This window comes from Orycteropus afer, unplaced genomic scaffold (assembly GCF_000298275.1).
Source record: "Orycteropus afer afer isolate SDZICR_OR568_19922 unplaced genomic scaffold, OryAfe1.0 scaffold00122, whole genome shotgun sequence".
NCBI classification, from domain to species: Eukaryota; Metazoa; Chordata; class Mammalia; order Tubulidentata; family Orycteropodidae; genus Orycteropus; species Orycteropus afer.
Genome location: NW_006921709.1, coordinates 6,706,812 through 6,716,950, shown reverse-complemented (window position 1 = coordinate 6,716,950; position 10,139 = coordinate 6,706,812). Strand labels below are relative to the sequence as shown.

Genomic DNA, 10,139 nt, shown 5'->3' with positions numbered 1-10,139 from the left:
TCTGTGTCTGTGTTAATTGGTTTCCCTTTTCTTTGTTGAAGAGGGTCTGTGCAGTCCTTCTGCCTAGTCCGCCATCTTGCCGGAACTCCCCCACATCTTATTCTTATTTAAAAAAACAAAAGAAAAGTCACTGCCATTGAGTTGATTCTGACTCATAGCGACCTCCTTGGGTTTCCAAGGTGGTAAATCTTTCTGGAAATGGACTGCCCATTCTTCCTTCTATGGAGTGGCTGGCAGGTTTGAACCACCAACCTCCTGGTTAGCAGTCAAATGCCTTAGGCACTAGGCCACCAGAGTTCTTTATTCTTATGGACCTCTAGAATTCTAGATTGACCTTCTAGATGAGGATTGTGGATTTTCTTCTTCTTCTTTTTTTTTTTTTTTTTGTTATTTGTTTTGCTTTTATCCATGGAGTAATCCATAAAACTGTCTTCATGTACTCTGAAAACATTAGGAACCATCTTAATCCTAGACACTTTTTCTTTACTACTCATGAGAAAGAAGAGTTGAGGAAACAAGACCCATAAGAAAGAAAATTGAGTTAATATGTGATAATTTTGCTACTGAGAAAAAAAAGGATTCCAATATCCTGATTGTTGACTTTTTTTGTCTTGCGACCTTCCAAGAAGTCTTTGTGAAGAATTTAGGACTAGTTAGTTAGAGATTGCCTCATCTTCCTTCCAAGGATTGGCTAGTAGGTTTGAACTGACAGCCTTCTGGTTAGCAGTCAAATCCCTTAGGCACTATGCCAGAGCTCCCTAGAGAGCAAATAGAAGATGAAAATGATGGGAACAAGCTGAGGCATGGTGATCCTCAGCTCTGAACTGCTTTATTAGGTGTCCTAATGGGCCTCAGGAGACGGTTCTGGTGATCTGCTTCTGAAAGTCACAACCTTGAAAACCCATTGGAGAAGGTATACTCTGAACACATAGGATTGCCATGAGTCAGAATTGAGTCCACAGCAACTAACAACAACAGTGCTTCGTATGGAGGAGAGGGGACTCCTTTCTTGCTGTATTAGTGCATAGAAAGTATCTGACTTATTTTTCTAGCTGTTTGTCAAGATCAAGGTCTCCAAGATATCTCTGCAGTTGTTCTTGCTGAACCTATGACTGGGGGTTTTTGTACTGAAATGGAGCCTGGCACAGAGTAACTCAATAAATATTTGGTGAGCAATGAATACAAAAATAAACAAGTAAAACAAGCCTCACAAACTATGGCAAAGGCAAACAGAATAAAATTTTACTTGTGCTTTTTTACTTCTTTCTCTCCTTATTTTCTCTCTCCTTTCACTGTCTTTTACCTTCTTTCTCACTTGTATTTACCCCTAGATGAGTCTCTGTTTTCCCTCATTCTTCTCCACCCCTTTCCTCTTCTTGATGGAACATTGGAAATGCTTCCTTATGAAGATTATTCAACTTAGGTTACCCTTCAAAGGTCCAGCTCCTTAAACTTTTCAGAGACTTTGCTCCCAGGTTAATGGGAGTGGATTTCATAAACTTGATTTTTCTTTGTTTACTCTAGGTACTTTTGTCTTTTTTTTTTTTTTTAAATAAACTTATGATTACCTTGCTTACTGGTCACTCTGTCGTTCCTATCAGGGACTGTAAATTTGAAAAGAGACTTTGATTGTGTAGGAAGGTGTTGTGGGTTTGGGAGAGAGACAGATGCCAGCCATATATTCTAGGTACTTTAGTCTTATAAGGCTGTGCAATCTTTTTCTTATCAAGCAGTGTACCGGAGTCATGTGGCCTGGGTTCCTTCATGGACACTGGGTCCACTTGGGAAAATGATAGCTTCTCTATGAACGAATTTCCTTCTTATGAACTGAAGGATTAGACTGAATGACCTAGGTGGTCCCTTCCAGCTCTGAGACTTATTAATCTTATGGACTGAATCCACTGGAATATGGCATGTATACCAATCCTTCAGCATTCTGAATATATTCAGAGTTAAAATATATTTACAGAATTTTTACACAATTCAAATTGTTAATCGCATATCTAGGCCACTAAAGGAAGGAGAAGGATTCATTGCTGGATCATACCAGTCTCAGACATTAGGGACTTGAAGGTTATATTCAAGAGCTCTAAGGGTGTATGTTTGCGTGTAAAATTTCCTTTATCACATAACCACATACTAAACAAATAAAGATATAACAGTTGTTTTATATTAGTGTAGTGTTTTTTCTTTCTATCTTCCCTTGAAAATGCTGCTGGGGAAAATTCCAAATAAACACATTTTCTAGTGAGCAGAGGAAAGAGCTGGTGGTGAGAATTGAGGGGCAGTAAATATTTGTCTCTTTTACTGACCTTTCATGGTGCCTAGCATTCATATCATTAGAAAAACTGTCTGGTATTAAAGGCTTTATACTCCCGAAAGTCTTGGTTAAACAGAAAATGTTAATGCACAGAAAAAAATGGAATTAGTCATTAACCCATTTGTCTTCAGATGGATAAATTTATTGGATTAATTTAAAGAACATCCCTTTGAGGACCTAAGATTCAAAAAGCTCTGTTCTAAAATCCAAAAACTCAGTAATGACCAGAATTACTGGTCAGATGGAGTCTGGTGAGACTCCCAATACTATGGCCCTGGGATACATTCTGAGCCTGGAATAAAACTCACTTCTAGGGGCTGGCTCTCAGCCCAATAGATAACAGGATATACATGCAGACCACTCAACCCAGGGTGACGCACCCATATACTCTATGGAAATGCGTCCCTTCGAGCAATCAACCATGGGGCACCAGAGGGGCAATATTCGCAAGGAGGAAATTCAGGACACACAGGAGTGCATAACTATGAGGGGCATGGGGAGAGGGGTTTACTGGGCAGGGAGGGGAGGAGACTGGGTTAAGGTTGGGGATGGTAAATGGGGAGTGAAACTAAATGTACACGCAATGTTGAATGTAAAACAAACTCTTAAAAAAAAAAAATTTAAAAAGCTCTGTTCTGAGTCTTGAGAGACAATTAGATGCTTAACAGCATGTACTTCATTCATTGTCCTTGAGTACATAGTCTAGAAGTGAAGACAAGGTTACCCCCTAATTGTAACACAAGTTCTACAGTGAGAAAGCACTAGATGGACAACATGGAGGAAGAAATTCTGAAAGGGAGTTCAACAGAGAAGGTGACATTTAGTTGGGCTTTGAGGAATAAGAAAGAATATGCTGAAATTCTACAGGGAGAAGGGATAATGCATGGAGTGTAAGAAGAAAGAAGCATTTTTGTTCAAAAGGAAGAATGTGACCAAAGGGGAGACAGAATGAAACTTAATGATGTGTTGGGGAAATTGTTAATATTCCATTGTGATTAAAGCAGAGACTGTGTGACTGAGAAAGAAAGGTCAGGGGGTGGATTAGTGCAGAGACATTGTTCACAGCAGTAAGTGTTAATCTAAAGAGTTTGCTTTTCACCAAAAGCAGAACCCATTGAAATTTTTGAGCTGTGAACCTCAGTGATCATAATTATTTTGGTGGAATAGCTGGTCTGTTAGCATATTATTTTGTGATTTGACAAAAGAGAACTCAGTGGTGATATGAGAATAGATTAGAGAGGGGAAGAATTCAAAGTAGAAACACCAGCTACTGCAACTGTTCGGGTGAGAAATGGTTGAATCTTGATATAAGAAAGTGATGGCGGGTATGTAAATTATCTCCAGTTGCCCTTTCTGACTTATAGTCCATCATTTCCATCCCGCTCTCTGTCTTTTACCATCCTATGAACTGCATAAAATGGGATCACTTGATCCTTGGCTTCTGGTTGGGTCTGGTCAATGAGAGACTCTGAAAGGAGATGGGTGTGGGAGCAAAGAGAGAGTTGGATATGTATCCTGTTTATTCCCTGCTGAGCTGCAATTTGGTAGTGGCTGTTTCTTCCACTAAAGATAATGGCTTGTCTATGGGCCTCTCTCACAACCACAGCTTTTGTTGCATCTTGGTAACACCTCCCTCCCATGCCCTTTTAGGTCCATATGTACTAGAACTGAGAGGTCTTGATAGCCAACTAAGGAGCTCTGGTAGCATAGTGGATAAGACATTTGGCTGCCAATCAGAAGGTCAGTAGTTCAAACCCACCAGCCATTCTGCAGAAAGATGATGGAGCAATCTACTTCCGTAAAGATTTACAGCCTCGGACACCCAATGGGGGTTGCTTTGAGTGAGAATCGACTGGATGGCAGTGAATTTGGTTTGGTGAGTTTGATAGTCAACTGGATGTGAAAGGTGATAAGGAAGGTGTACTTGTAGATCATGCTAAGATTTTTGGCTTGGGCTACAGGGAAGACAGGAATACGACGGGAAGGAGAGCCCTTGGATTCAGTTTGAACACCTTAAATTTGGAGGGTCTGTGGATATTGTGCGGGAGATCCCACTAGAGCTGGAACTGTAGGTCCAGAGTTCAAGAGAGAGATCAGAGATTGACTTATTGATATGAGGATCTTATGAGTTATATGGTAGTTGAAGCCAAAGGAGCACATGAAATGATTGTTGACTAATCTGTTTTCACTGTTGAGGAAGGGAGATAAGGCACAAAGAGAGAGAGAGAGAGAGAAAGAGAGAGAGAGAGAGAGGGAGAGAGTGAAACCTGTGTAAACTCCAGATTAGCGGGTATCCTCACAGATAGGCGAGAACACACCCTTATCAGACTGGAATGCCAAACAGGAAGATTGTGACGGGGACAGGGCTCTGCTCAGTGTCAGAGGCCCAGGTATAGGCAACAGTGAGGTCTCTTGTTTGATAGGGTGAAAGAGGATGCTGAGTGCATTGGAGAGGATCATCAGGTACCGTGGGACCTGAGAAATGAGAGCAGAAGTCAAATTAGTTTATTTTAAAAGCCCAATATTTCAAATCTTTAACTGCTTTGGTTATCTGGGCCAAATACAGGGACTTTATCATTTCAAAAAATGCTATAGATTTAAATGTGGTCTTATTACATGGTTGAAAAGAAAATGAGGACATTAAATAAAAGGAATAAATGACAATGGGAAGTAGACCATTTATGTGCTGAAACCTTAAAGGGAATACAAACCTTGTCCCATGTTATAAATGCACAAGAAAGCTAAAGAAAGCAACTATAAAGGTTTCAACAGACGTTTAAAATTACTCTTAGTCTTTGCAGTGCAAACAGCAGAATCCCCTGTGTCTGAAATTTTACCGCTAAACTATAAGGAAGGGAGAGTGCAGCATTCCTCTAGAGTCATGATTCTTAACCTTTTTGAGGTAGTCACCCATCCTCACTGAGTAACTAAAGAAAAATGTGGACTTCTACTCCATAAAAGTATTGCAAACACACACACACACTATTGCATGGAGGTTCTAGAAGAGACTTGTTAATCTTTGTACTCCCAGTACCACATAGAGGTGCTTAAGAAATATTTAAGCCATTGAGTAAATAAATGGATGAGGCTTTATGTATACACAAAATTATGCAGCCATCTTAGGTAGGAATAGATAAGGTATTATCCGTTGCTGTGGAGCAGAGTTTGACTCATAGAGACCCTATAGGACAGACTAGAAACTTCCATAGGGTTCCCAAGGCTGTAAATCTTTACAGAAGCAGACTGTCACATCTTTCTCCCACAGAGAAGCTAGTGGTTCAACTTGACAATCTTTGGTTAGCAGTCAAGCACTTAACCACTGCACCACCAGGGGTCCTATAGATAAGGTATTAGCCTCCACTGATGTGAATTCGTTTATCACAGTGGTTCTCAATCCTAGTTATACATTATGATCTCCTGAGGGGAGAGGGAGCTTTAAAAAATATTGATGCTTGGGCTCCACTCAGACCAAAGGAATTGGAAACTGAGGATGTGGGGCTAGTGCAGCAATATAGTTTAAAAATTCTAATGTGATTCTAATGTGAAGACAGGGTTGAGAATCACTATAACCAGCTAAAATCTATATTAGGGAGAAAGAATATGAAGATATGGGTGTGATAGCTAAGTTTTCTTGGAGGAAATTAGGAACCATAATAAAAATGGTAATCTCTTCAAATTACACAGCCTATTACATAGTACTTTCATATGCCTGGTACCATTCAAACCTCAATGACACTGACCTTTGAGACGTCAAATAACTGATAGTTAAGTCAAGTAGGTATTACTGACTTTCCTCAGATCAAATCCAGAGCTGTCACTGCAAACTCAGAGCTTCTGTGTTCAGTAAGTTCTTCTTAAGACTTTGCCAAACTACTTCTAGAATAATAAGAACAGAGGTTCCTACCTCTGTAGAGCCCGACTCTGAAGGTCTGGAGTGTGGCCTGGGAATCTGTCATTTTACAAGCACTACAGGCTTGGAACCCTCTGGCATAGAGCAGCACCTCTAGATTAAAAGAGGAAAGGGGACTAGAGATAGCGTGTCAGTCAAAATTACCTGGCTTTCAGAATATACACACATGGGCTCCTCCCAGATCTATAGACTTGGAGTGATGAGAGGGAATAGACAGAAAAGTTTGATTCTGATACCACTTTTACCTCAGCTGGGAACCAAAATACATGGGGCACTTCTTGGAAGTTTAGCTAAGTTGCACTGGGGATGCTGATATGGTCGGAGACCTCTGGCCACCCAAAGGGTAGCACCAAGGGACTGGGCCTGGGCAGAAACTGGCAGTGAGAGGGCCAGGGAAGGCACTTAGATACTGAAAGCATGTAGGAGCATTCTCAGGGCAGGTGGAGATGGCAAAAACAAGCTTAATGCAGAACTGGCCCTCGTAGCTGAAGCCAAAGTTGGAGGGACAAAAACAGCAGTTTCTAAATCACTTCTGTTTTCTCCTCACCTCAGACACATGCATCAACCCTGAAAGCCCCAGGTGCCCACCTCTGCTGTTCTTGGCATGTGGAAACACCTGAGTGAAACCACTGGCAGCACGGGCAAAAACTAGTGCCCCCAAGAGCTTGGCGGCAGTTCAGAAAGGGCGTCTCTACTGGGCTAATGAAATAAACAGTGGTCATGTCTATGCTGAGGCCATCCAAAGTCAGCATGGGCTAGCACATTTGTTGAAAGGATTACTGCTCACCCTTGAAAGGGGTGTAGATAACTCTTAGTAATAATTCCCCTTGAAAATTGAAAGCACTTTAATATATGGTAAGTACTGTAATTCTTTCACTTTATTCTCAGTTTTATCCTCTTTGGACTATAGATTTCTTGGGCCTATTTTGGTTCCTTTGGGTGTGTGTACCGATATAGACTCCCCTCTGGAATAGGGTTGTAGGATAACAAGCCACTGTTTTCATTTCTCAACACAGAATTCAAGATCAGCTGCACTGACCCAGCTTTGGAGGATTTGGAAGGAAGGGAGGGTCATGGTCCAAAAATTCTAAAGGGATTTTCCCAGTGATTCTTATAAAGTTTGTCTTGGGACACTGTGAACCAGGAGTGAGTATTATAATGGAGAGCAAGAGTAAGAGTGACGGAAGTGTATGTGTGTGTGTGCATGTGTGTGTGTATGTAATAGCCAAGAGGGCAAGCTTTGACTAATATTCTAGAAGTACTCCCCTCTGTGTCTTGACAGGATTACTTCTCAACAAGTCCTCCAAAGTGACAGGTTTTCTATTGCCCCTCTGGATACGAAAGAGCGGCAGAGGGACAGAGGGGCAGAGTGAATCTTACTTTCTCTATCATACATATGATTTCCAAATCAATGCTGGGGCCTCTCATTTTGACAGTTTAATCTTTTACAACTTACATAACTCAGAGAATTGTTAACACTACTTCATACCATTTAATTTGGCCACTTTCTCACCTGAACTGCCCAGTGGAGAGCTGTTTTAAAGTCTTTATCCACAAGAGTGGGGTCTGCCCCCTTCTTCAGCAGCATTTGCGTGTGTTGAGGTTGGTTGTGGAAAGCTGCCCAGTGGAGTGGTGTCATTCCCTACAAAACCACAATCAGAGAGAGCAGAGATGAACATGGGCTATAAGGAAGGACACTGGAGCTCAAACCTTGCTCACACCTAGGTCTTTCACTGGATATCTTAGCTGGTGCTCTTTAGTTCATTCATTCATTCATTCAACAGACATTTACTGAGCATCTCCTTTATGCCAGGCCTATAGGTTTGCTATGAGTAGGAATTAAATTGACGGAAATAGGTTTGTTTTTTGGTTTATAGGTGTTGAGGATACAATAGTGAATAAGGTAAACAAGATACTTGTCTTATATTCTAGTAGAGGCAGATAGATAATAAATGCACACAAATGAGCCAAATTATTTTTCAGGTTGATAAATGCTATGAAGGGTTCCTACATGGTGCTATTATAGAAAACAACCACAGGGTAGATAGGCTTCTGTGATAAGAGCTGGAGAAAAATTGTTCCAGGCAAAGAGAACAGCAAGTATCAAATCATAGAAGTAGGGAGAGTATGTCCAAGGAAGGCACCTGTGATAGGACTCACACTAACACGTGACATTCTACCATGAGGGCAGGACTTTGTTTTACTCCTTTATCCCACATGCCTAGAAAAGAAGCTAGGTAAATAACTGTTGAATGAATAAATGAATGAAACAGGAGTGGGAAAGAGTGATAGGAAGGGAAGTTAGAGATGGAGGTAGAGGCTGATCCTGGAAGTATGGGGTGGGGGAAACCAACCCTGTATAAGGCATTTGAGTTTTATTCTAAATCCAGTGAAGTGTTGAAGGATTTAAAACTGGTGCTGACATGATCTGATTCACATTGTTTAACAGAACTCACTCAATGGCAGCTTGGAGAACACATCTGAACAAGCCAATCTGGTGACTCTTCATTTCTCTCAGGGCTTAAAATCACACACTTCAGGCAAAATTTAATGATAAAATGAGCTTATGATGAGAAAAGGTGACCTGAAAGATGGGCTCTCCTCCTTGCCCAGTCCTCTCAATTACATGAAGTGTATCTAACATGACTCTAGATTAAGATTCCTTAGGAAGATCTGGAATCTGTTGGAGACAGAGTGTGGGCAGCTTTTTTCTATCCCTGCGGATAGGCATCACTAAACCAGCCTTCTTGTTCTGTCCAAGATGAGCTGAGTGGAGGAGATGAGCCTCAACCTACTTGAGAGTATGGTAATAAAAGATCAGGGCCAATATTTATTGATCCAGAGGCTTCTATGGGTTCTTGTATGTATCATCTCATTTAATCCTACAAACAGCATTATGGATTAAGTATTGCAGAGAAGCCTGCTCTTTGTCCACCAAAGCCATTTCCTCTTTCTCCAGAGCACATGGCGAGTCTACACTTCCAGCCTCTGCGCAGTTAGGTATTGTCACATGACAGAGTTTTGATGAAATGTGGACAGAAGGGAGGGAAGTCACATGCAGGCCTGACCTATTAAACCAAGCCACTAGTGTCTGTCCTCCATGCCTTCTCTCCTTCCTCATCTGTAAGCTGAGTGCAGAGGAAGACAAAGCTCTAGAAGATGCTGCAGCTATGTGATTGAAAAAAACTGGGTTCCTGATTAGTGAGGTGGAATAGGCCCAACTAGCATTGTATTCTGATGCTTGTAAGAAATAACCTTTCATTATGTCAGGTCACTGAGATTTTGAATTGTTTGCTATAGTAGTCAAGAGTTCATCTTATAAAAGAAGAAGCTAACTGCTGGAGAAGTTCTCGAAGCTGTGAGTTAGGACAGAACTAAATGTAGGGTTTGAAGTTCATGGGGCATTTGGATTTGGTCAATTGAGGCTGAGATTTAAATATTAAATTTCTTTGAATCAGTTCCATTTTATTGTGAAATACCACCAGTATTCAGGGTTAAAGACATCAAGTAAATGCTGAAGTCACTGGAGTCTAAGCTCCATGAGGGCAGGGCTCTTGTCTGCCTGTCTCAATCCCTAGAGCCTAGAAGAGGAACAGGCACATTGTGGATGCTAAGTACATATTTATTAAATAAATACTATTTATTATATGAATAAATAAATGACTTCTCACTTTTTAAAAAAAAAATTTGTAAAATTTGGCTTTGATTTTGAAATCACACATACAACAAAAAGGCAAAAAGTGACTTCTTTATAGAGAATGAACTTGTCAGATAGGGTCATTGTTACCAACTCATCAGTTGAAATCTATTAGAATTTTTTTTTTTTTATTAGGATTTGGGTGAAGATTTACAGAGTAAATTCACTTTTCATACAGCAGTTCACATATACTTTGTCTCATGTCATTGACC

The 10,139-nt window shown here is 40.7% G+C and overlaps 1 protein-coding gene across 1 annotated transcript in view; it reads right to left on the bottom strand.

Annotated features, from left to right (window-relative positions):
• Positions 1-10,139, bottom strand: part of ANKRD55 (ankyrin repeat domain 55) — a 231,143-nt gene that overhangs the window by 70,954 nt on the left and 150,050 nt on the right. The window contains exon 6 of the mRNA XM_007944167.2: positions 7,744-7,872. Within this exon, the coding sequence (XP_007942358.1) occupies positions 7,744-7,872 (129 nt within the window). The remainder of the gene's footprint in view (positions 1-7,743; positions 7,873-10,139) is intronic.